The 27,435-nt window shown below is 41.0% G+C and overlaps 1 protein-coding gene across 3 annotated transcripts in view; it reads right to left on the bottom strand.

Annotated features, from left to right (window-relative positions):
- LOC116979710 (probable E3 ubiquitin-protein ligase HERC1) overlaps window positions 1-27,435 on the bottom strand; it is a 283,689-nt gene that overhangs the window by 157,995 nt on the left and 98,259 nt on the right. For all 3 annotated transcript variants that reach the window (XM_033031434.1, XM_033031451.1, XM_033031442.1), the window contains exons 18-29: window positions 21,242-21,454; window positions 18,685-18,858; window positions 17,504-17,615; window positions 13,524-13,650; window positions 11,981-12,134; window positions 10,699-10,981; window positions 10,024-10,117; window positions 8,228-8,279; window positions 5,093-5,328; window positions 4,106-4,306; window positions 3,748-3,868; window positions 2,566-2,803 (exon numbers count right to left, since the gene is read on the bottom strand). In XM_033031434.1, coding sequence (XP_032887325.1) covers window positions 2,566-2,803; window positions 3,748-3,868; window positions 4,106-4,306; window positions 5,093-5,328; window positions 8,228-8,279; window positions 10,024-10,117; window positions 10,699-10,981; window positions 11,981-12,134; window positions 13,524-13,650; window positions 17,504-17,615; window positions 18,685-18,858; window positions 21,242-21,454 — 2,005 coding nt within the window. The remainder of the gene's footprint in view (window positions 1-2,565; window positions 2,804-3,747; window positions 3,869-4,105; window positions 4,307-5,092; window positions 5,329-8,227; window positions 8,280-10,023; window positions 10,118-10,698; window positions 10,982-11,980; window positions 12,135-13,523; window positions 13,651-17,503; window positions 17,616-18,684; window positions 18,859-21,241; window positions 21,455-27,435) is intronic.

Genomic DNA, 27,435 nt, shown 5'->3' with positions numbered 1-27,435 from the left:
AGGGAGACTTCCAGAGGACCATATCCATGGGAAGTGTATCCAGCTGCAACTAGATGAGAACTGTGGCCTGGATGACTAGGATCGTATGGGAGATTAAGAGTTTAGAGCATCATAGACAGAAGTTACAGTGAGGTGATCCCAGACAGTAGATGGGTGACCACAAGGAAAGGGAATAGTCAGAGAGTGCATAATCTCCAATGATCATTCTCCTCTAAAAAACAAGAATGGAGGTGGAGCTGCTCACAGGATGGTGCAAATCCCACAACCTCATTCTCAACGTGGGAAAAACTAAGAAGATGGTGGTTGACTTCAGGAGGGCGGGAAAACAACACCATACACCTCTGCACATCGATGGAGCTGATGTGGAAAGGGTCAGCAGCGTGAAGTTCCTAGGACTCCACCTGTCAGATGACCTGATGTCCACAACCAACACCACAGCACTGGTCAAGAGAGCCCAGCAGCGACTACACCCTCTCCGAAGACTACGTAAAGCAGGTCTCCCCACTACACATCTACAAACTTTTTATAGGGGGACAATCGAGAGCACATTAACCAATGGCATCACTTCCTGGTTTGGGAGCTGCAAGGCGTACGAACGGCACCAACTTGACAGGATTGTGAAGACCGCCAGCAGGATTATTGGTGCTCCAGTCCCTTTCTTGCTGGACATATACAGGAAGAGATGTATCAACAGAGCCATCTCCATCATCAAAGACCCCTACCACCCATCGCATCACATATTCTCCATCCTGCCATCTGGGAAGAGGTACAGGAGCATTAGCTGCAAAACCAGCAGGATGCTCCTCAGCTTCTTCCCGCAGGCTATAAGACTGTTAAACGGACTTTGCCCCCTGCCAAAGTATCGCGCACCAACCACCAACCTGGACAGAGCCACTGTCGTGCCGCTGCCGATCGGAACGCCTGTTGATGTTTAGTTGAGTAGTGTTAATCTTGTTCATGATATATGTATTTTTATTTCTATTTATTTTTTACTGCACACTGAATGGACACTGGTTTGAGTAACGTTTTTTTGTTTCCTCTGGGTATGTGAGTACTCAGGAAACTAACAATAAAGATATACAATACAATACAATACAAGAATGCTTGTGTTGATACTGTTAGGAAGGGTCAGGATGGCGGTGGCGAGCATTCAGAGGTGAACAGCAACAGCAATCAGGTCTGTGGAACCAGACCTGCCTCGTAAAGAAACAAATACAAGAAATAAAAGTGTTCACTTTACTATTGTAATTAAACCTCAACAGGCCACGAAATCTGAAAGTAGATTGTGCACCATAATCAAAATTATGTGGATAAATGTGAGGTTATCCACTTTGGAGGCAAGAATAGGAAGGCAGATTATTATCTGAATGGTGTCTGGTTAGGAAAAGGGGAAGTACGAGACCTGGGTGTCCTAGTGCATCAGTCACTGAAAGTAAGCATACATGTACAACAGGCAGTGAAGAAAGGTAATGGCATGTTGACCTTCAAAAAGAGAGGAGTTGAGTATAGGAGCAAAGAGGTCCTTCTGCACTTGTACAGGACCCTGGTAGGACCACACCTGGAGTATTGTGTGCAGTTTTGGTCTCCTAATTTGAGGAAGGACATTCTTGCTATGGAGGGAGTGCAGCATAGGTTCGCGAGGTTAATTCCAGGGATGGCAGGACTGTCATATGATGAAAGAATGGAGCGACTGGGCTTATATGCACTGGAATTTGGATGGATGAGAAGGGATCTTATAGAAACACATAAAATTATTATAGGATTGGACATGCTAGATGCAGGAAACATGTTCCCGATGTTGGGGGAGTCCAGAACCAGGGGCCACAGTTTAAGAAAAAAGGGTTGGCCATTTTGAACTGAGATATGGAAAAACTTTTTCACAGAAAGAGTTATGAATTTGTGGAATTCTCTGCCTCAGAAGGCAGTGGAGGCCGATTCACTGGATGCATTCGAAAGAGAGTTAGATAGAGCTCTTAGGGCTAGCGGAATCAAGGGGTATGGGGAGAAGGCAGGATCGGGGTACTGATTGTGGATCATCAGCCATGATCACATTGAATGGCGGTGCTGGCTCGAAGGGCCGAATGGCCTGCTGCTGCACCTATTGTCTATGTATCTAAATGCTAATGCATGTAGCAGCAATGGCTATAGTGTAATATTGCAATTAATGGAATATCTGCAAATTCAGTCTTTTCATAAACCTTCAAGTTTCAGTGGAATGTATGTGTTACTAATGGCCCTGTCCCACGGTATGAGTTCATTCCAAGAGCTCTCCCGAGTTTAAAAAAAATCAAACTCGTGGTAAGCATGGAGAATGAACGTAGCGGGTACTTCGGAGCTCGGGGACGTCTCTTAGAGGCTCATAACGCTAACGGCATGTACTCGGGAAGACTCGCTAACGGCAGGTAAGCTCGGGAAGACTCGTGAAGATTTTTCAACATGTTGAAAAATGTCCACGAGAGCCCCGAGTACTGATGAGCGGCCATTACCGTAAATCTCCGAGTTCGAATCAGGGCAAACTCGGGAGAGCTCTTGGAATGAACTCGTACCGTGGCACAGGGCCATTACCTTGCAGTGATTGCCAAAATCTGCAGAAGCCTAGCACCAGCCAGTTTTAATGCCACATTTAGCTGGGAATGGCCAGACACTGAGGCCATCAACCACCGCTGGTTCACAAGGAGGCAGGAGTTTGTCAGCTTGGATAGGGCATCGAGAAGACCACTGTGGATCACTACTGTTATGTCAGTAGGCTGGTATCGTATGTTTAAGGCAAATATGGTAGCCAATAATAGATGCTGCTGGGCTCCTGCAACAACAAACACACTAATTAATAATTCAGAGAAACGAAGGAAAAAACATTTGAAATCATTAAATAGCATCAAGGCTGAAGATAATTTTTCATCAGTCCTAAATAAATGTATTAACTTCTAAAAAATTTAAAATATAATTTGCAAGTGTGATTTAAGAAACGTGGTTAAGTAAAAACTTTAACTAACAACATGTTTTAATGAGTAGGACACAAAATGCTGGAGTAACTGACAGGCAGCATCTCTGGAGAGAACGAATGGGTAACGTTTTGGGTCGAGACCCTTCTTCAGACTGACCTTTTAATGACTTTAATAAAACATATTTTAATGACAGTCAATAGTTAATTGGTGCAGGGATTAATAGGTGGTGAGTAGATTAGTTTGATATCTATTGTTGAGGGGTGTGAGAGGAAGGCAATTGTCAGGGGGATAATTCTTGTGACGGAGGGGCAATAGTGGTAGGAATTCCGGGAAAGGGGATGCAAAAGAGGAAACACTGAAGGGACAGCAAGGGGTTTTGGAGGAATACTGTGGTGGTATTGAAACCTGTGGTGGAACTGCTGGCTTGGGGGATGGGAGCGGAGTGGCCAACTTGTAGTGGGGCCATGTTGGAGAGGAACAATAGTAGGAAGAATAAAACAGCCTTGGATGGAAACCATGTTGGGACTGTATCACTTACTTGTGGTTATATGGAATAAGTACTAGTCTTCCAAATATCAATTGAAGCTTGTGGATTATAAAAATGTAGCAGGATTTCCAAGTGCACCTTTCGTTGCTTTTTTCCCCCCACTGCTGATATTTTTTTAAGAGATGGTTTGGGAAGGGGGAGGGATAGTAGGGTAGTGTTTAAATCGAAATTGGTTCAAGATATTTTTGCGAATCATGACTCGAGGTAAAGTTATTTAAATATATGAAATCATTAATTATCTCCAAATTTATTAACCTGAGAGCTCGTTTCCAGTTGCAAGTCCTTTTTCCAGAGCAGAAACCAGATGCTGATAGAGCTTATGTGCCGCAGTCTGAAGTTCCTGCTGTGTACTTCCACAGGCAGCATGTGTTACATCCTAAAGGCAGAAGAAAGAATGCTCAAAGAGAGTAATTGTTATATCATTAGGTAACAATCAAAAAGGTCCATACCAAATCAATTATATATTTCAAGTAAGGAACTTGCGTGGTGCCATTTATGGGGTATGAATAATATATAGCTATAATTTAATTCCACACATACGAGGCTAAAATAGTTATATATAAACCATGCATTTGTCACTTTTCTCTTGTGTAGCAATAGGATTTTTCTTAACCTGATAGTGTTGGAGTTTTCCACAATTCCGCTTGATGTTTGCTGTTCCTAAATCAAAGCAACCAGTAAGAAATTGTAGCTGCACTGTTGATAGAAGACCAGTTGATTTTAATGGTACTTCAGAGGTGTCCATAGAAAAGTCACTTTTACTCTCCATTTCAGAAAGAAAAGATGAAATCTGACAAAGGGCTTCAAGACGAAGCTGTAAACAACAAAGGCAAGATTTGACATTGAAATTAAGCAGGGAGATAAATTACTCGATAACATTAGGATGTTAGTTAAGAGCACATATGAATTCAATAATGAACCTCTTCACTGGCTCCAATTTACCAGCATAGTATTTGGCCTTTTGATTAAAAATGATACGAAGATCAAGATCTTGAAACTGGCACAAAGCTTAAGGTATATCAGACAGAAGAGATTTCTGTTCTCCAGAATATACCATAAGACACTAGAGGGGGCATAGCTAATGCTGTTTCTGCAAGATCCTCAAAACACATCGGCAGGAGCAGCAAACTAATATTGCATCCTATTCTTGTCTAACACCCCAACATCAAGGCTCTAATAATACTCTGAATATTCTCTAAACTACCTTAAAACAATGCAGTTTCCTTAATGACTCCTGGTAGAGTCAGCAGTGAGAAACAGTAAATAACTTTCACAGAACTAGCAGAGTTATGAAACACAGAGTTAGTGAAATATTACTGATTAGTAACTGTAACGATATAGTGAATCGAAGTTAATTATAGGTTACTAGAATGATTATATTTACAGAATTAACCTAACAACTTGGAATTTTGAAGACAAAAAACAAACTGTTGGAGGAATAGCAGATCAGACAGCATCTGAGGAAGGAAATGGACCAATGGTGTGACATCTATTTAGTCATATTTAGTCATATGCATTTGTAGTATCTGTAGGTCTTAATCCCTGACAACTGCATTATTATACGATGCACTTATTTTACGAAACAAATTAGCATTCTTACCTCTGCTCTTTTTTGCTGATGACCCATTGCTATGATAACCACCTTGGGGTCAGCCTCCTTGCCAGTTTCTCGTTCTACCAGATTTGAGGATCGAGTAAGATTCCCACACAGGAACTGAAAGATATCATTCACCAAAGGCACCAACGTCGATGCCTGAACATTGTCTGGTGGGCTAATGCACTTTTGTAGCAGGTGCCAAGCATCTTTCACAATGCTACGTGAACACAGCGGGGTTCCTGATGAAATATAAACAGGTTATTCCAATAGATTGGATTTAAATGTAAAAATATTCTAATTTAATCCATGCATAACAGAGGTGTGAATCTATTTTATGAACCTTGTAGAATCTTTCTAAAATAATTCTCATTATACTGATACAACAAAGGACACAAAGTGCTGGAGTAACTGAGAGGATCGGGCAGCATCTCTAGAGAACATGGATAGGTGACATTTCTGGCCAGGACCCTTCTTCGATTGTCAGTCTGAAGAAGGCTCCCATTCTAAAACAGGTCTAAACAAGAGTCTTGACCCGAGACTTTACAGATTCCTTTCCTCCAGAGATGCTGCCTGACCCGCTGGGTTACTCCAGCATTTTGTGTCTGTCTTCATTTTGAAACATCCTTTTGTGTAAACCAGCATCTGTAGTTCCTTGTTTCAGAATTTTAAAAGGAGTTGGATCCTGCAATCATCATCAGAGATTACAGTGAAAACAATGTTGTGGAGGTAGTTAGGAAATACGATGAACCCCGGATACAATCGTGAACTTCTGCAGTGTCATTTGGTGTGAAAATAATTGGATCCCACCAAATACAGCCAAGTTAATGCAATATGGAAGATGTGCAAGTATTTGCTAATTCACCTGAAATAAGTGCTTGCGTTTTAAGTTCATGCTTACTTTCTCAATTTTTAACATTATGGACCATATTATTTCAAGGTTATTGTATTTTAAAAGCCTACATTCATTGTGCTTTAAAAATTTTAACTGTCTTTTTGCAATATAACTTTAATTCAAGTCGTGAAGTCAAGTTTATTTGTCACATACACATACAAGATGTGCAGTGAAATGAAAGTGGCAATGCCTGCGGATTGTGCAAAAACAACAGAACAGAACAGAATATAATAGAACCAGTATTTAAATTTTAGAATTAAAAAAAAAAAAGACACAACACAACAGTAAATTAGTAAATTAGTCCCTGGTGAGATAAGAGTTTACAGTCCTGATGGCCTGTGGGAAGAAACTCCGTCTCATCCTCTCTGTTTTCGCAGTGTGACAGCAGAGGCGCTTGCCTGACCGTAGCAGCTGGAACAGTCTGTTGCTGTGGTGGTAGTGGTCCCTCATTATGTTGCTGGCTCTGGATTTGCACCTCCTTGTGTATAGGTACTGCAGGGGGGGGGGGGGGGGGGGGGGGGGTGGTGAGTGTTGTTCCCATAGTGCGTTCGGCCGAACGCACTACTCTCTGCAGAGCCTTCTGGTCCTGGGCAGAGCTGTTCCCAAACCAGATTGAGATGATGTCAGACCAAAATGCTTTCTACAGCCCCAGAGTAGAAGCACTGAAGGATCCTCAGAGAGACTCTGAATTTCCTCAGCTGCCTGAGGTGGTAAAGGCGCTGCCTTGCCTTACTCACCAGTGCGGCAGTGTGTGTTGTCCATGTCAGATCCTCTGTGATGTGGACTCCCAGGTATTTAAAGCTGCTCACCTTATTCACAGTAGTCCCATTTATCTCCAGTGGCGTGTATGTCCTCGGATGTTGAGCCCTTCCAAAGTCCACAATCTGCTCTTTAGTTTTTGTGACATTCAAGAGGAGGCTGTTGTCCTGACACCAGAGTGCTAGATCAGCCACCTCCTCCAGTAGGCCTTCTCATCGTTATCGGAGATCACGCCCACCACCACAGTGTCATCAGCAAACTTGATGATGGAGTTGGAGCTGAACCTGACCACACAGTCATGTGTGTTCAGGGAGTACTGTAGGGGGCTAAGGATGCAACCCCAGGGGGATCCTGTGTTCAGGGTGAGGGGGTTGGAGGTATGTCATCCCATCTTGACCACCTGGGGCCTGGTGGTGAGAAAATCCAGGACCCAGGCACACAGGGGAGTGTTCAGCCCCATCAAGGAACCTTCCTTGGAATTAATGTTTGATGTTTTATTCACACGATTCATATCATGAAGTACAGGTACACAACCTTTTATCCGAAATTCCGGAAACCGAAAAGCTCCGAAAACCGGACATTTTTTCCAGGATGTCGTCTGCACACCAAAGCTCGCGTTTGGCGCCAAACTTGAACCGAAACGACCCACGGTCAACCCAGGTCTGTACTACTGTACGACTGTAGCTACTTAAACATCTGTAAATCATTGCTTAAATGTTAGTCAGTTAGTTTGGAGGTCTTTTATGTGGTGGGTGGGGGGGGGGAAAGGGGGAAACTTTAATTCTTAGTCCCCTACCTGGTCGGAGAGGTGGGGAGCGGGCAATGCCTTACCGGGTCGCCGTGCGGTAAGCTCCGGAGCGCTGTGGCCGCCGACTCCCAACATCGCGGAGCTGGGGCTGCGGTCGACCGGCCGCGGGCGGCGCTGGATTTGGAACGCCGCGGAGCCAGGGATCGAGTTCGCCGGGGTCGGAGCTCCAACCGGCGCGGCCTGAGGGCTACGAGTGCCCCGGTCTCCGGTCTCCGGGGAGGAGGCAGCCGCTCCAGACTTTCCAAGCCGCCCGCGCTACCTCCCTCACCGAGTAACTGCCGGGATCGAGGCGCAAACTCGCGACCTTGCGGCCACGAGCCGAGCACTCTACCACTGAGTCACCCGGTCCCCTGTAATGTTTTATCTAAAAAACGTTAAAATCTACGCTAAAAATCTTCCATTCCGAAATCCGAAATATTCCGAAATCCGAGAAGTGTCTGGTCCCAAGGCTTTCGGATAAAAGGTTGTGTTCAAAACTGCACATTATATTGCAAATTTAGTTTGGAATAATTTGCTTAATTTTATATTCAAATGTCCCAGTACATTGTCTGAAAGAAGTTTCACATTCAATAGTTACATTCAGTATTAAGCAAATAATTGTGCTCACTTTTCTGAGAATAACTAAATTATGCAGGGATCATATGGTTACAGCCATTGGCAAGTTGTTTGGAAAACATACCTAATGTGTGCTCAGATGATCTTGTTTGTATTCTTGATTGGCTTCCAGTAATCTGCAATAAAAGTCATTGAACCAATTTTAGTATGTTAAATCAAGTGAAGCATGGTACATTCAGGCATCAACAACTTTTGCAATCTCAACAAAAGTGGAAGCGGAGAGTCAAACATTACAACTTTTCTATGATAACATATCCCTGTTTCACTCCAGGAGTAGGTATAAGAAATAGAATAGATATCAGATAGAAGATATTTTATATCTACATTTAGTGATCATTATAGTTAGAGAAAAACCAAAGACTCAGTACACACCAAAAAAATGTTCTAAGACTGTACTTCCATTTTTCTAGTGCATTTCTACTGTGTAATAACTGTGGAAAATTCCAAGTAATTTTCAATGGCTGATTTGTATTGCTGGTGCAAAGTAGATCTCTAGTCATTTTAACTATTAACAATGGCCTTACGATTGGCAACTATTATATTCCTGATTTATGTCCATAGATTTGGGAATAGATAGGGAAAACCACAGTCTTTTACCCAGAGAAGGGGAATCAAGAACCAGGTGACATATGTTTAAGATGAGAGGGGACAGATTTAAAAGAAACCTCAGGGGCAACTTGTTCACACAGAGGATGGTGGGTATATGGAACGAGCTGACAGAGGAGATAGATGATGCAGGTACAACCACAACGTTTAAATTACATTTGGACAGGTACTTGGATAGGAAAGGTTCTGTAGGGATATGGAACAACATCTTAGTTCGGACAGGCAGGTTGGGCCGAAGGGCCTGTTTCCATGCTGTATGTCTCTATGACTATGACTAATCAAGTAAACTCTGTAGATGGCATACTTTTAACAGGGATCACTAATGTTGTTGCTGCCAGGATTTGGCTGGGAACAGACGTCAGAGTGTAATATCTTATTGAAGTTAGGCTGAAAACAGATCTCCAAACAAACATTAGCAGGCAAAAGTATAAATGAATAATTGTCAGCTAATAGAGATGGTTTGGGTGCAACATTAATATGTTCCCATAACAAGGTAGGGTGACCAGCGCTTGAATTTCCCAACAGATGGAAATGATAGAGAGCGAAATAGGTGTATGGCAAGACATCTGCTCGATAATACAGGTGAGAATCAAGAATGAAAAGATTGGAGAGGAAAGCAAAAATTGAAATAAGAGTACAATAAAGAGAATATGAGAGTAGAATTATAGCTAACAAAAGTAATTCAAAAATCTTCTTTGGGTACAAATAATAAATGTATTACATTTTGATTGGGAAAGTACATTGGAAGTCTGGTCATTAATTTAAAATAATCTAGTGGGATACTCACCTCCAAAGAAACTGACAAAATTATCATTTATAACTCCATTAGTCTCATAAAGCCATAAGTGACAGGAGCAGAATTAGGCCATTCGGCCTATCAATATTCCGTCATCATTCAATCATGGCTGATCTATCTCCCTCCTAACCCTATTCTCCTGCCTTCTCCCCATAGTCCCTCTTGTGATGTCTCACTTCAAGAGCACCAGCAAAACACTCACAATAGTTATGCAATTACTATTAAACATGTATTCAGAATAGAATTAACAACCTTCTTGGCAAGAGACAGTGAAAACCCATGAAAATGTAATGGATTGGACATCTAAAATACATTGGACAAACATACACATAAAAGGTTTAACTTTATGGGGATGCATAAGTTCAGCAGAAAGATAAAAATGGAGGAAACCAAATAATAGTAGATTTCTTCAAAGAACAGTATATAGGTAATTATTGCATCCAAATTACAACACATACTTCTTTATTCACTTGTTTCCTTGCATCGGAATCACTTTGATTTGATCTGAGTCTTGTATGAAATGACTGATCCTCTTGGGCAGAAGTTTCCTTCCTATGAAAAAGTACCAATAAATTTACATCTTCCGACTATCAAAAATAGAGAGCAAGTCAGCTGAGATTTTATTTTAAATTCTCCCCATTTTAATTTCTACATACATACATAATAATAATAATAATAATAATGTCTTTATTTATATAGCACATTTTTAGTCAACTTGCATTGACCCCAAAGTGCTTCACACAATTACTTCCATACAGACAGGCAAAGGTGGGTGAAGTGTCTTGCCCAAGGACACACACAGGCAAAGGTGGGTGAAGTGTCTTGCCCAAGGACACAACGACAGTATGCACTCCAAGCGGGATTCGAACCAGCTACCTTCCGGTTGCCAGCCGAACACTTAGCCCATTGTGCCATCTGCCGTGTACATAATACAAAAACAAAAGATAAGCTTGACTAGATACAGTCAGAGCATCCTGATCTAGGTGATTTTCACCCCCACTGCTTACCCCATGATATTGGTCTTGCTTTTTCAAATTACAGTGAAAAATGAATGAAATGAGAGAAGAAGCAGCAACAGCAGAATAATGCACGAGGAGAAAGGAACATGAGAAAGAGGAATTTAGATGACTGACCTAATTTTAACTGATGTTGTCTGCTCTTGACATACATTTTCTGACCACATGGGCCTTACTCCAAGCATAAGGAATGCACAACGAACAATTACATAGTGGCACGCAGAGATAGAGGAAAACTGGTCTTCTGATTCCGTTTGTTTCTCTTTTGCAGTAACTTCAGTTTCTGGAACTTCCACACTGCCTGTTCCATTGGGCTGGGCACTTGTGCCCGAGTATTCATACACAGTTTCATTTTCATGATGACAAGCTGCCTTTCGAGCAAGGAAACATTCCAAAACCTCTGGAACATGGAGAAGGACAATTAACATCTGAACTACATAGCATGTTGTTTGCAACATCAATTTTAACTGAATATTGAAAAGCAAAATACTGCAGATGCCAGAATTAAAATTAAAAAAACAGAAAATGCTGGAGATACACAGCATGCCAGCCAGTGGAAGGAAAAAAAAAACATTTCAAATTCATATAATTTGATGCAAAATGTGAAATATTCCCCTCTCCTTAGATTCTATCTCTAGCATTTTTGGTTTTTATCAAATATAAAAAGTTATTCCCATTTTCTGCACTCATCCCAAAATGTTAAATGATTGCAGCAGTATCATGAAAACTTGCCATATACTTTGTATAATAGACTTTGGATATACTGTAATGTACATTTTGGCAGTGTAGATCTAGCATTAGGCAACTCCCCATACACACAAGTGTACCTGGAGTTCTGATCTTCCTCCCAGTATGAAAGCACAAATTTGCTCACAGCATCTGCATTAGCTTCAGCATTTGGAACATTTATTTCAAGATATGCATGGGATAATTCTGTTGAATTAATTCACCCCATTTAAAATGTTTATTTTTTTAGTGCTGTATCTTTTCAATCTCTAATATTTAACAGTTTTATTAGCTTTTGACATCATCTATAGCCAACAACCAGTTGTTGGACATTCTTCCTGTATTTTGATTGGCAAATCATACGAGTCATGCGACTATTGTGAGGGATACTGCAAGTAGTTTTGTTGAGAATCCACATAGGGAATGTTGGATCCAGCAGGTAAGTGGGTGGCAAGTAGGAGGGGCTTGGGACTTCAAATAAATTATTGGCCAATGATTTTGAGGAACATTAAAATGATGAATTATTTCTTTATTATGCATTTGATAAATAAGATTTTAGAAAAGCTTTGTAAAAGATTTTTGGTTACTAAACTTCTGCCATGGTTTACAGAAATATAGTGCATCAAATGAATTATAATGCTGGCAAAATGTAATACAATCTCTGTTTACACACTGCTTATCTTTGGGAAATCCTCTGTGTCCAATAAGACAATCTCCCTTTCCATATTGTACAGTGGTTCTTCAGATTGTCCCTTATTCACAATTGGCTCAGCAGATGTACTGCAACTTCCTTGTGGCTCATCCTCAACATCTGAGATTTCGGAAATCTGAAAGATATAGATCTCTACTAATTAAAAAAGATAAAGGAGTATAAAATGTCTACTAAAAAAGTTAACTTTAAGGAGCATAACCAATAACAAACTGTAACGATGTACCAAAATGAAAAACATCCATTTTCAATGTAAGGTATAAACAGATTATGGCTTGTAGGTATCCTTGATGCTTCACAAGTCCTGCCAATTCCACAGTATTGTAACAAAAACAAGGTCATGCAGTATATTTTTAATTTGTGATATCCCTATTGCCCTACAGTTTTGGTCTCCAAATTTGAGGAAGGACATTCATGCTATTGAGGGAGTACAAGAAGGTTAATTCCAGGGATGGCGGGACTGTCCTATGTTGAAATAATGGAGCAACAGGGCTTGTATACACTGGAATTTGGGAGGATGAGAGGCTATCTTATTGAAACATAAGATTATTAAGGGATTGGACACGCTAGAGGCAGGAAACATGTTCCCGATGTTGGGGAAGTCCAGAAACAGGGGCCACAGTTTACGAATAAGGGTTAGGCCATTTAGAACATAGATGAGGGAAATCTTTTTCACCCAGAGAGTTGTGAATCTGTGGAATTCTCTGCCTCAGAAGCTGTGGAGGCCAATTCTCTGGATGCTTTCAAGAGCGAGTTAGATAGAGCTCTTAAAGATAGGGGAATCAAGTGACATGGGGGAAAGGTAGGAACGGGGTACTGATTGTGGATGATCAGCCATGATCACAGTGAATGGCGGTGCAGGCTCGAAGGGCCGAATGGCCTACTCCTGCACCTATTGTCTACTGTTGATGTGAAAATGTAACTTTGTGTGTGTCAGTTTTGCTAGTAAAGCTGCCATGCCCAGTTGCTTCAATACAAACAGCTGGATACTTGCATCTTTTACTTGGATGCCAAATGTTTGAGAGTGTATAAATTAGAATTGTGAAATTAAACAGAATTTGAAGAATTTATTTTATATGTACAAATGGAAATATGAAGACACACCCACCAGGGAAGGAAATCTCCCAATTTAAGCAACCTAATCTATATGGTGACTGCAGATCCACAAATTACATCTTAATTGCCCTCTGAAATAGCTTAACAGCTTTGAGGATCCAGTCCATTAATACCATTGTTGCCAACAACATTCACAATCCAGCAAAAAATACATTAAAATACTGAAATAATCACAAGAAATAATTGGAAACCATAAAGCAACAAATATTCATACATAAATGTCTTGAGGTATTTAACACATGGTGGCAGACAGGAAACTCAGCATGGTGGAAATAATTTAAAGGGACGATTAAAGTTTAAAAAAAGGAATGTTAATGATCCCCACAGTTCAGAAGGAGATACATATATTTGGGCTACATGATGCACCAGGTACAATTAATTAATCTCTTACCTGTCTCGTCCAACTAGGCAGCTGAGCATTTGCAGTATTATGGATAACATTCCTTTGAGCTAGAAGTGCACTTCTAACCCTGTAGACACATTGATATATTTCCGCAAGTCTTTCATTGGGCTGAGAGCTGTAAAAGAATGTGGAACATCTGGCAAATAACTTGTTTTCCAAATTTTGAAAGCCTTAAGAACAATGTTGATCCAGTGCCTCTGCCAGGACAATGGCCAAGTTAAGACTACAATTTTAACTTCAGACTTGAATCAGCAAAATGGCACCAGTAACGTGTCTCGGTATAATCTACTACTCCTACACTCAAGTATGATTGTGTCAATAGCAATAGCAAGATTTTCACTGAACTGTATGCAAAAAAAGGAATCTCACTGTACCTAGATACATGTGACATTAAAGTACCATTGTACCATTGATCATTAAAATAAAATATGTGCCTATAACGTATTTCTGACCCAAAAACAGATTAATGATTAAAGTATGCTTTTAAATATTCTCTGTCTTCTACACATTGTTCCCTTTGACTTCTTCCTAAAGTCAGGGTTATCGGGGATTATGGTTCTGTGAGACTGGTAGTTCTTAATGTCATTTCAAATGTTCAAACTCAAACTTTCTGACACCAAATAATATGCTCAGTGTCATAATAATACATCACCGGGAAAGACCCCAACACCCACTGAGTCCGTGTCAACGGCCAAACTTCCATTGACACTAATTCTATTTTAGTCTTCCCTCATTCCCATCAACTCTCCCCCGATTCTACCAACTCATTTGAAGAAATTTAAGATGGCCATTTAACCGATCAATCCATGTGTGATTGGGATGCAGGAAGAAACAGGGACAAGGCTAAGCTCAACCCAGACATCAATGGAAGTCGGGACCAAAGCTGTATCTTTAGAGCTGGAAGGCCACTGTACCACCTACTGGATACTAGCTTTACTTTCATGCTTTTGTGCTCTATACTTCTATTTATTCTCTCATAATTTTCATATTTTGTATGTTATCTTCAAAGAATTGTTTACAAACAATGCCTCAACATCTATCGGATTGTATCTATTGGTTAATATTTCATCTCCCCATTCTTCTGAAATGCATCACCAATGCTCTATACTAAATATTGAAGTTATTATGTTTTTACTTATTACAAGATGAAGGGGAAAAGATTTAATAGGAATCTGAGGGACAACTTTTTACAGAAATGGTGGTGGTTGTGTGAAACAAGCTGGCAGAGGAATTCGGAAAGTATTCAGACCACTTAACTTTTTCCACATTTTGTTACGTTACAGCCTTATTCCAAAATGGATTAAATTCTTTTTTTTAACCATCAATTTATACACAATACCCCATAATAAAAAAGCGTAAACAGGCGTTTAGAAATTTTTGCAAAGTAATTAAAAATAAATAACTGAAATATCACATTTACATAAGTATTCAGAACCTTTACTCAGTACTTTGTTGAGGCTCCTTTGGCGGCAATTAGAGCCTCAAGTCTTCTTGGGTATGACTCGGCTTGTACTCGCTAGAATTTAGAAGATTGAGGGGCGATCTTATAGAAACTTACAAAATTCTTAAGGGGTTGGACAGGCTAGGTGCAGGAAGATTGTTCCCGATGTTGGGGAAGTCCAGAACAAGGGATCACAGTTTAAGGATAAGGGGGAAGTCTTTTAGGACCGACATGAGAAAAACATTTTTCACACAGAGTGGTGAATCTCTGGAATTTTCTGCCACAGAAGGTAGTTGAGGCCAGTTCATTGGCTATATTTAAGAGGGAGTTAGATGTGGCCCTTGCGGCTATGGGGATCAGGGGGTATGGAGAGAAGGCAGGTACGGAATACTGAGTTGGATGATCAGCCATGATCATATTGAATGGCGGTGCAGGCTCGAAGGGCCGAATGGCCTACTCCTGCACCTATTTTCTATGTTTCTATGACGCTACAAGCTTGGCACACCTGTATTTGGGTAATTTCTCCCATTCTTCTCTGATCCTCTCAAGCTCTGTCAGGTTGGATGGGGAGCGTCGATGCACAGCTATTTTCAGGTCCCTCCAGAAATATTCGATCGGGTTCAAGTCAGGGGTCTGGCTGGGCCACTTAAGGACATTCACAGACTTGTCACAAAGCCACTCTTGCGTTGTCTTGTCTGTGTGCTTAGGGTCATTGCCCTGTTGGAAGGTGAGCCTCCACCCCAGTCTGAGGTCCAGAACGCTCTGGAGCAGGTTTTCAACAAGGATCTCTCTGCACTTTGCTCTGTTCATCTTTCCCTCGATTCTGACTAGTCTCCCAGTTCCTGCTGCTGAAAACCATCCCCACAGCATGATGCTGCCACTACCATGCTTCACCGTAGGTATGGTATTTGCCAGCTGATGTGCGGTGCCTGGTTTCCTCCAGACGTGACACTTGGCATTCAGGCCAAGGAGTTCAATCTTGGTTTCATCAGACCAGAGAATATTGTTTAGGTGCCTTTTAGCAAACTCCAAGTGGACTGTCATGTGCCTTTATTGAGGAGTGGCTTCCGTCTGGCCACTAACATAAAGGCCTGATTGGTCGAGTGCTGCAGATATAGTTGTCCTTCTGGAAGTTTCTTCCATCTGCACAGAGGAACTTTGGAGCTCTGTCAGAGTGACCATCAGGTTCTTGGTCACCTCCCTGACCAAGGCCCTTCTCCCCAGATTGCTCAGTTTGGCCAGGCGGCCAGCTCTATGAAGAGTCCTGATGGTTCCAAAGTTCTTCCATTTAAGAATGATGGAGGCCACTGTGCTATTCGGGACCTGCAATGCTGCAGAAATTGTTCTATACCCTTCCCCAGATCTGTGTCTCGACACAATCCTGTCTCGGAGGTCTACGGACAATTCCTTCGTCTTCATGGCTTGGTTTTTGCTCTGACATGCACTGTCAACTGCAGGACCTTATGGACCGGTGTGTGCCTTTCCAAATCATGTACAATCAATTTAATTTACCACTTGTGGACTCCTATCAAGTTATAGAAACATCTCAAGGATAATCAATGGATAATCAATGGAAACAGGATGTACAAAAGCTCAATTTTGAGTGTCATAGCAAAGCATCTGAATACTTTTGTAAATGTGATATTTCAGTTATTTCTTTTTAATTATTTTACAAAAATTTCTAAACACCTGTTTTTGCTTTTATATTATGAGGTATTGTGTGTAGATTGATGATAAAAAAAAATAATTTAATCCATTTTAGAATAAGGCTGTAATGTAACAAAATGTGGAAAAAGTGAAGGGGTCTCAATACTTTCTGAATGCACTGTAGTTGAGGCTGGGACTATCCCAATGTTTAAGAAACAGTTAGGTACATGGATAGGACAGGTTTGGAGAGATATGGACGAGGCAAGTTGGGACTAGTGTAGCTGGGACATGTTGGCCAGTGAGGGCAAGTTGGGCTGAAGAGCCTGTTTCTACACTGTATGATTGGCCTGCTTCTCGATATGTACCATTATTCCCACCGATACAATATGGGGATTGGCAAACAATTAAATTATCCCTGGTACACATTATGAGGTATTTCCTTCATTCTCAAAAACTACTGTTCTCTACTGGCTCTGAATAGTTCCTAATTTGCTATTTGTGTAGCCATTGACCTTTTTATCCCAAGGACTAATAAGTCTATTTTGTAGTAGCATTAAATGCAGCGCAAAGGATCTTAACTAAATTAGGGAACTATGATTTTCCATTCCAAATCTGTTAAAATAAGTCTTGTGCGTTCCATTTTGTTACCAGCTAAACTATTCTTCTATACTTGCATTTGCTTCTAATTTCGTTTTTTTTGCCTTCCTCTGTACCAACAGTATTCAACTTCTATATTGGAAACTAACATGGCATTCATTACTAGTGTTCGTTTCTGTTTCATATTTAATTCTATAATATCTTTAGTTTTCTAAGAGCTCAGGTTCAATTTATTTCACTGCACTCTTGTAAGAATGCATTAACTAATGTAAAAATAAATTACCGGTCATCTTTGCAGGCTTCTAGCAATAGTCCAGTGTGCTTAAGTAATACAGCAAGCACGAATCGTGAGACTGTGTCCAACAAATGATCCCCATTTGCACTGCACTCCCACTCTGAAAAAAAGTATTTAAACATTGAACGCAAGAATACTTGCATAACTACATTGGAAAAAGTACTTCACTACTATTAAAGCTAATTATTAGTGGCTCTGCTTTAGACGAATATTCATTATCCAGAAGATGTTAAGAACCTAGCATAAATTGGGGAAAAAATACAATATTGTCCAGATTGGGTGGAAATTTCAGGTTCCGTTTCTTGAATATTACTACAGATCAGTTTAATCTTTATAACCCTAATGATTTCACAATAAGTTTCTAGTGGCAACGTACAAAATACATAATTTATTAAATACCAACAAACGATAAGAAAATGGATGTCGAATGAATAGCTAAGATTTAAACTATTACTCATTCAGACAATAAATCCAACATGGACTTCAAGGGCAATTCAATTTAGTTATAAAATTCAAGCAACTCAGTTGTGATACAAGGTCCTTGGTGGAGTAGAGATAGCTAGTTAGTCTTCTCGATTTTCTAAAGATAGAAGGACATAAATTACAAATATAACTTGAACGATCATTACACATCAAAGGCCTGAAACATGCATGAACACATTATGGATCCGACTCACTCCTTAAGGAAAAACTGTACAGTTGCTACCCAATGAGTTAGATAGAGCTCTAGGGGCTGGTGGAATCAAGGGATATGGGGAGAAGGCAGGCATGGGTTATTGATTGGGGACGATCAGCCATGATCACAATGAATGGCGGTGCTGGCTCGAAGGGCCGAATGGCCTCCTCCTGCACCTATTTTCTATGTTTCTATGTTTCTAATTCCTAAGAAAAGTCTGTCCACCATTACGCAATTGAAATCAGTCTGCTATTGGCACCAGTTCTCTTCCATTCAGCAAACAGGAAGATGGTGCTTTTAATTGCATGGCTCTAACCTATACCTTTCCCATAAAACACAAATTTATTTTAAAAACATAAATAAAATTGCTCTGTAAGTAAATTAAATCCATCTACAATTAATCTTAATCAAATAATTCATTCGTACTGAATAACAACAAACATTCATAAAAATTAGAGAAAATGCATTAAACCAAATAATGGGTGAAAGGTACCGTTGCTAATGGCGTACAGCTGCATTCCGCTCCAGATTTTGAACCCTGGCTCTAGTGGGGTACCCAGTGCAATCTCTATTAGCACTGTAGTGTCTTCAGAAACTCGAAACTCAAATGACTTCTTTTCCGCAGAGCGAGCCAAAGCCTTTGTGGTGAGGCTATTAATGTAAGTATCTATGCAAAGAAAATACAAAGATCTTTGAGAAGAATCTTTAAAATGTTTACCTAAACAATATTCTGGGTTCATATATGTTTATTTCACATCTTGCAACAGCACATTTCAAAATCAAGGAGGCAACATAGAAGACTTGTACATTTAAGAAACAGAAGGTAATAAATAATTTTAAAAAATGAAAATATGCATGATCCTTCAAATAAGGAAGTCAGGAGCTATTCTAGATTCGAGAATGAAGCCAGATGGATCCATCAAAATCCTGAAATAGCACACGTACATTAATCTTAGACAAGCATATTGTTTAAGCAGATGATGACAGCCTCAACAGCCAGCTCAATTCTGCAGCAAATGAAGGGTGGAAAGGTTTTATCAGTGTACATCCCAGAAGGCGATCATCCCACAGTTTAAAGCAGGTAGGATAATAATGAGTGAAATAATTAGGTAAATACATAAATGAATAAATAAACATGCAGGAGCCTGGACATTTAAAATGAAATATCCTTATTGTTCAAATACCAATATTCTTTCAAAATATTATGCTCCATGGAAGGTTGCCCCCTCAGTAATTCCCATTGCTATCAGTAATATCAGCAGATAGCAATGGGAATCACATATGGGATTATAAATCCCATAGAATACAAAGACTACACCTTAATAAACGAAAAGAGCTGGGTGGTCTAGCGCTCCCCAACTTTATGTATTATAATTGGGCAGTAAATATTAAAAATATGATTCACCTGCTGGACAATTCTGCCCAGCAGGTGGACTGGATTGTAATGGAAAGAGAGGACTGCTCTCCGTGTAATATAGGAGCGACTCTCCTCTCACCAATACATCTGAGTAACAAAAATTATAATAAAAATCCAATTATACATAGCACAATTAGAACATGGAAACAAATAAAACAGAACCTAAAATTAAGAAACCTATCTCTTTTAATACCAATAGTTAATAATCCATCGTTTAAACCATCAATTATAGACAAATCATTCATACAATGGGAAAGAATGGGAATCAAAACGCTCGGAGATCTGTATGAATTGGGAAAATTACTATCATTTCAACAACTACAACTGAAATATAATTTGAAAAATAATCAATATTTTAAATATCTTCAAATTCGTGATTATCTGAAAAAATACACAAAAGACTATCATAATATGCCTACAGACTTACTGGATGAAGCAATGAAGACAAAGGCGGAATCAGCGAATCTAATATCGTACTTATATAACATCATCTTAAACATAGAAATACCCACAACTGATGGAATTAGAAGAGACTGGGAACAAGAATTAGCTATAAAAATTTCAAAAGAGAGCTGGGATAATCATTTACTACAGGTGCATAAATGTTCGATCAACGTACGACATACTCTCATCCAATTCAAAACATTACATAGACTATATTATTCAAAAACTAAAATAAATAAATTCTTCCCTAATGTCTCACCCATCTGTGATAAATGTCTGTGTCAAGAAGCTAACATAGCGCATTCTTTCGTTTTTTGTACAAAAATACAAAAATTCTGGAATGAAATATTTGACATCTTTACAAAATTAATTAAAATAAAACTGGTACCAAAACCAGAATGGATTATTTTTGGAATATCGGAAGGTAACCCTGAACTAAACGTGTTTCAGAAGAATTTACTCAATTATGGGCTAATAATGGGAAAAAAGCTTATACTTAAATTCTGGAAAAATGCACCCACACCAACAATAAAAATGTGGATATCAGATATGTTTGAAACACTACATCTGGAAGAGATGAGATTCCTCTTATCAGGCAAAGCAGACCAATTCCAAAAGACGTGGTGTACGTTTTTGAAACTATTACAAGCATGAGGTGCAATAGTAATTTAAAAAATAAATAAATAAATGGTACCAGGATCTGGCAACGGGGGGTAAAACAACAAAAACAGACTTGGTTGGTAGTTCCCTTTCTGCGGAGTTTAATGTTATAATAGAGCGATTCTTTCACCTTCACGACTCTTGCGCACTTTCCTTACTTTCTTTACTTCTATCTTTTTCTTAAAGCTTAAAAAATGAAGCAGTACAAAAAAATGTATTAAGACATATGTGTTGGGTGTTATTGTAACTTACCGTACTTCTAATAAAAAAAAAAAAAAAAAAAAAAAAAAAAAGCAATGGGAATCACTGATGGAAACAGACCCATACGTTGCCTTTGTCCAAGATTGTACTGGGAACAATATGATAACAACCTGATAAAAACTCCATTGATAACGAGAACATTTCCAAAGTTTATATTTAAGTTAGAATAATACTTAGATTCTACAGTACTCTATTAAAACATTCTGTTAGAAACTTGGACAAGGCTTTTCTCCAAATGTTAGAAATAAGGGTATAAATATTGGCCTACCAAGCCGTTCGGTGTCAATTTCAAGACCATTGCTGAGGAGTTGGCTTTGCAGCCAATATGCTGAATTTACTTCTTCTGGTGAACAAAGAGGACCTTGCAGCATTTCTCCAAGACATTGCCCAATAGTAAAAGAAATGGTTCGCTCCATATCAATCAACCAAATCCAAGATTTAACATTCATAGGAATGGAATTTTCAGAATTGTTTCCAGTTTCTAAAAAGTAAAAATTATGCAGATTTTATCTTTACATTATAGCATGCATGCCTTTTGTTACAGTAGATGAATAACAAGTCAACATTCTACTGGTCCATATTTTTCCATGCATGTAACAGTGAAGCTAACATCTCTTGATAATGCTTATACATTCTTGCAATAGAAACGTTAAGGGAGATCAGATGCTAATTTAAATGCAGAAAACTAGAAATTACTGCACTGATGTGCATATCTCCTTCAAGATTCGCAAAGAGGCACAATTTTGGGTTGAACCCAACTGAACCCATGAAGTGACTACAGAACAAAACTCCTTTTCCATTTTGAAGTAAACGATCCTTTAACCATGTGATATTATCATTAATTATTTCTAGTCAACCTCATTGAGAATGCATATTAATTATTCTCAGTATAAATTCTCAATATCACATTCATCACAGTGAGGAATGTGTAGGAGTCACGGTGATGGATGTTTATGTCAAAATGTGTTTTTTGAGTGTTGCTTTTTTAAATTGTATGACTGACCTGGCCAGTGAATTTCACTACACCAATTGGTGTATGTGACAATAAATGAACATGAACTTATTATGTGTTTAATTATGAGTGGGTATTTTAAAACAGTTTTTTTTAAAAACTTAAAACTTCTTTCTATTGCATTTTTCATCTTTATTCACACCTTCTACTTGCACTTCTTTCTCAGTTCATATATTATTAGTTTCACTAATTTGCAATCTAACATGTTATGGAGATTAGCCTTATTCACTTACATACAGATACCCTGTTTCCTTGGATGTGCAATTAACAGCTTGTGATTCCAGCAATTTGTCACACAATACTTGAACGATGTTAATATGCAAAGTCTAATCTGACAGACGGTTTTTAAATATGCAGACAGCAAATAATGCAAATAGATGATTTTCTTGTAATTCACATCTGCATTTCAGTAAATACTAAAAGCAAACAACAGTAAAAATGTTTCTAAAATAATACAAACAATTCTTCATTCAGTGTAGTTTGATTATTTGATAAATATTGCTACCTGCAACAACAGTTGATAAACAATTCATTCTGCTGGAAATTTACAAAAGACTAAAACAAAATAATATTTATTTTCAAATCTTTCATTTGAATTTGTGATACAAAAGTCTAATCTTTCATTACATAAGTTAATAATGCCCTTCTAATTGATGTATATTGGTCCTGGCTCACATTTTAAATTGTATTAAGTTTCTGTAGGACACCAGGTCTTCCTCACAAGATCATAGGCAGCCAGTGATTTTGCAGTAAAAGGAACCATCTCATTCTGATATCTGGCAGTGTCTCAGATTGTTTATAACCTGAGCACCTCATTTCACAAATTCAATTACAACAAAAACGTATAGTGTAGGAAGGAACTGCAGATGCTGCTTTATTGCTCTTGAGGGAGGGCAGCGTGGGTTCACCAGGTTATTTCCCGGGGTGGCGGGACTGACATGTGATGAAAGAATGGGTCAACTGGGCTTGCATTCGCTAGAATTTAGAAGGATGAGAGGATATCTTATAGAAACATCTGAAATTCTTAGAGGATTGGATAGGGAAGATGCAGGAAAAATGTTCCCGATGTTGGGGGAGTCCAGAACCAGGGGTCACAGTTTAAGAATAGGGGGTAGGCCATTTAGGACTGAGATGAGGAAAAGCTTTTTCACCCAGTTGTGAATCTGTGGAATTCTCTGCCACAGAAGGCAGTGGAGGCTAACTCACTGGATGTTTTCAAGCGAGAGATTTAGCTCTTAGGGCTAAGGGAATCAAGGGATATGGGGAAAAAGTCGGAACGGTGTACTGATTTTGGATGATCAGCCATGATCATATTGCTCAAAGGGCCAAGTGGCCTACTCCTGCACCTATTTTCTATATTTCTATGTTTAAACCAAAGATAGACGCAAAATACTGGAGTAACTCAGTAGACAGGCAGAATATCTGGAGAGAAGGAATGGGTGATGTTTCGGTTTGAGACCCTTCTTCAGGTTTAAATAGTGCAAACTTAGAATTGTCCAGTGGCAAATAAAAACACTGTCCTAATTTAAAGATCGATGCATCAATTGAATTAACATGACCGTCAAAACAGACTTATCTGGAGAACAGATGATCTACATTTTAAGGAGAAATGGAATATTACATACACTTTGCACAGCGCTTCTACACACCCTCTCAAGCCTGATGATGTTCCTTGTTCCAATATTCATAAACTCCAATCTTAATTTGTTAAAGCTGCATTACTCAAGACCTGTCATTACTCTGCTGACCAAAATTCTACAACTTAGTCAAGTCAAGTTTATTCGTCATACACATACGAGATGTGCAGTGAAATGAAAAGTGGCAATGCTCGCGGACTTTGTGCAAAAAACAAACAACAAACAGATGGAACAGAATCACATATTCTTTTACATATTACATATTGTGGGAGGAAGGAAAAAGGTAAAAAAACAGCAATTTAAAAAAACAGTAGAATGGTTCAGTAAAGTTAGTCCCTGGTGAGGTAGGAGTTTACAGTCCTAATGGCCTCTGGGAAGTAACTCCTTCTCAACCTCTCCGTTCTCACAGCATGGCAACGGAGTCGTTTGCCTGACCGTAGCAGCTGGAACAGTCCGTTGCAGGGGTGGAAGGGGTCTCCCATGATCTTATTGGCTCTGGAGTTACACCTTCTGATGTATAGTTCCTGCAGAGGGGCAAGTGAAGTTCCCACAGTGCGTTCGGCCAAACGCACTACTCTGCAGAGCCTTCTTGTCCTGGGCAGAGCAGTTCCCAAACCAAATCGTGATCTTTCCGGACAAGATGCTTTCCACAGCCGCTGAGTAGAAGCACTGGAGGATCCTCAGAGACACTCTGAATTTCCTCAATCGCCTGAGGTGGTAAAGGCGCTGTCTTGCCTTACTCACGAGTGCTGCGGCGTGTGATGTCCATGTCATATCCTCAGAGATGTGAACTCCCAGGTATTTAAAACAGCACACCCTATCCACAGTATCCCCATTTATCCTCAATGGTGCGTACGTCCTAGGATGATGTGCCCTCCTAAAGTCCACGATCAACTCCTTAGTTTTTTTGATGTTCAAGAGGAGGCTGTTGTCCTGACACCAGAGTGCCAGATCAGCCACCTCCTCCCGGTAGGCCTTCTCATCGTTGTCTGAGATCAGGCCCACCACCACAGTGTCATCAGCAAACTTGATTATCGAGTTGGAGCTGAACCTAGCCACACAGTCATGTGTGTACAGGGAGTACAGTAGGGGGCTGAGGACACAACCCTGGGGGGATCCTGTGCTCAGGGTGAGGGACTTCGATGTATTTCCCCCCATCTTGACTACCTGGGGCCTGGCGGTGAGAAAGTCCAGGGCCCAGGCACACAGTGGGGTGTTGAGCCCCAATTCCAGTAGCTTCTCGGCCAGTCTGGTGGGGACTATTGTGTTGAAGGCTGAACTGAAGTCTATGAACAGCATCCTCACGTAGCCCCCCTTCTGGCTGTCAAGATGAGAGAGAGCGGTGTGCAGAACCTGGGAGACCGCATCGTCCGTGGATCTGTTCGGACGGTATGCGAATTGTAACGGGTCCATGTTGCGAGGGAGGAAGGCGCAGATGTGTTTCTTCACCAGCCTCTCAAAGCATTTCATGACTACCGAGGTGAGGGCCACCGGACAGTAGTCATTCAGACAGGCTGGGGAGGCATTTTTAGGTACTGGTGCAATGATGGATCTTTTGAAGCAGGCAGGGACCACGGACCTGTCCAGGGAGAGGTTGAATATTGTCGTGAGCACCGGAGCTAGCTGCGTAGCACAGGATTTAAGTACTCGCCCCGAGATGCCATCGGGGCCTGCAGCTTTCCTCGTGTTCACCCGTGTCAGAGCCCTCCTCACGTCATGCTCGGACAGCGAGAATGTGTGCACATTCCTCCCTTCAGCTTTGTTAGCCAGCCCGCTGACGGTATTGTCGTTAGTCGGCAGACCTGGGGTGATGTTGCCCGTCTCGAAATGAGCGTAAAAGGAGTTCAGGTCATCAGCTAGGGAGGTGCCGGCACTTGCGGATGAGGGGGGGGGGGGGGTGCTCCGGTAGTTGGTTACAGTCCGTAGCCCCTGCCACAGGCGTCTGGTGTCCTGCTGCTTCATCTGTGACTCCATCTTGTCCCTGTACCTCCTTTTTGCGTCCTTCACCGCCCTTCGCAGTCGGTAGGACTCTACCTTGTAGACGTCCATGTTTCCTGATGCCAGGCCCGAGTTGTAGGCAGCGGTGCGAGCATTCAAGGCAACACGAACGGACCTGTCTACCCAGGGTTTTTGGTTCGGAAAGGTGCTTACCCTTACCGTGGGGACGATGTTGTCGGTTATTGTTGCGATGAAGTCCGTGACTGCTTCTGTGAACTCACTGACGTCACTGGAACTTGCTTCGAACATATTCCAGTCGACATCGCTCAGTGCATCTTGCAGCATGGCCTCTGATTGGTCGGACCACCGCTTTACGTCCCTCGTCACTGCCGCTTCCCGAACTATCCTCTGTTTATACTCCGGCAGCAGGAAAATGGCAGCATGGTCATATTTTCCTTGGGGAGGGAGTGAAACGGCCTTGTAGCCCTTCCTGAACGGCGTATAGCAGTGGTCCCCTGGTGGCACACGTGATGTGTTGGTAGAAGTTCAGCATGACCTTCTTGAGATTTGAGTTATTAAAATCTCCAGCCACCACCATAGTCGCATCCGGGTTCTTGTTTTGATGTCGATATAGCACATCGTGTAGGGTCGATAGTGCCACGTCAGTGTCCGCTTGTGGTGGATTGTAGACCGCTGTGACGATCACCGAGCCGAACTCCCGGGGAAGGTAGAATGGGCGGCATGAGATCGTCAGATGCTCCAGGTCCGGCGAGCAGGAACGGGAAAGCATCTTGATATTTCCAGGGTTGCACCAGTTGTTATTGGTCATGAAGCTGACTCCTCCACTCTTGGATTTCCCAGATTCTTCTGTTCTGTCAGCACGGTGGACAGTGAAGGACTCGGTTGGGCAGATTACCTGATCCGGAATCAGTGAGGTCAGCCATGTTTCAGACAGGCAGAGGATGTTGCAGTCCCCTATGTCCTACTGGAATCTGACCCTCGCCCTGAGGTCATCCAGCTTGTTTTCTAGTGACTGGACGTTCACCAGAAGAATGCTGGGCAGAGGGGGACGAAAGGCTTGGGCTCTCAGCCTATTCTGAATCCCCCCCCCGCTTACCTCAATGTTTTTTCCTGGTTTTCCTTGTAGCCCATTGTTGTTGCAGCAGCCTCTGTTGATCTCTGCTGGCCACGCTGGATCGGTAAGTACAGCGTTTAAAAAGTCTCCTTTTGTGCTAGAGTTTAGATTTAAGAGGGTTTCCCTGCCATACTTCGTTAGTACTAGGGAGTTAGAACTTAGAAATAAGTTAAAAAGGAACATGAAAGTTAAAAATACAGTTTTCGCGGAGCTGCCACGACGGCGACTGGACAGGGCCGCGCCATCTTGCAGGGCCTTAACTCTCAGAGCAACCAGCAGACAATGAGGGATTTGGCCCTACTTGGCCCTACTTGGCTGGAACCCACACTATAATTACTCAAGATAAAAACTCAGAGCGCAAAGACAGCAAGATCTATTATTCTGAAAAAAAAAATAATTTATGGCGGGCGATTAAAGGAGCCACGCGTGGTGAAAACAAAAGAGATCAACACACACGTGAATGGGGGAGAGCTAACCCAGGTCTCCATTCTTATACTAGGGCACACCCATAAACCCCGTGACAACTGCTTCCCACCATTACCCAGTTACGTGACCCTTCCCCCCGACTGCCAAGGGTTCAAATACAGGTGGTCTAACCACCGACTGCCAGAACTCAAAGCACGAAACTGAAAGGGTAGACGAACGAGGTGGCCGGGCCTCTTACACACATCCCCCCCACAGGGAACTCCCCCGAGGAAGGCAAAGGCGGGAGCGGGGAGGACCGCAGACGCCCCCGACGA

The sequence above is a fragment of the Amblyraja radiata genome, chromosome 1 (assembly GCF_010909765.2).
Source record: "Amblyraja radiata isolate CabotCenter1 chromosome 1, sAmbRad1.1.pri, whole genome shotgun sequence".
Classification (NCBI taxonomy): domain Eukaryota; kingdom Metazoa; phylum Chordata; class Chondrichthyes; order Rajiformes; family Rajidae; genus Amblyraja; species Amblyraja radiata.
The sequence above is the reverse complement of the archived record's forward strand: the minus strand, read 5'-3'. Positions and strand labels throughout refer to the sequence as shown.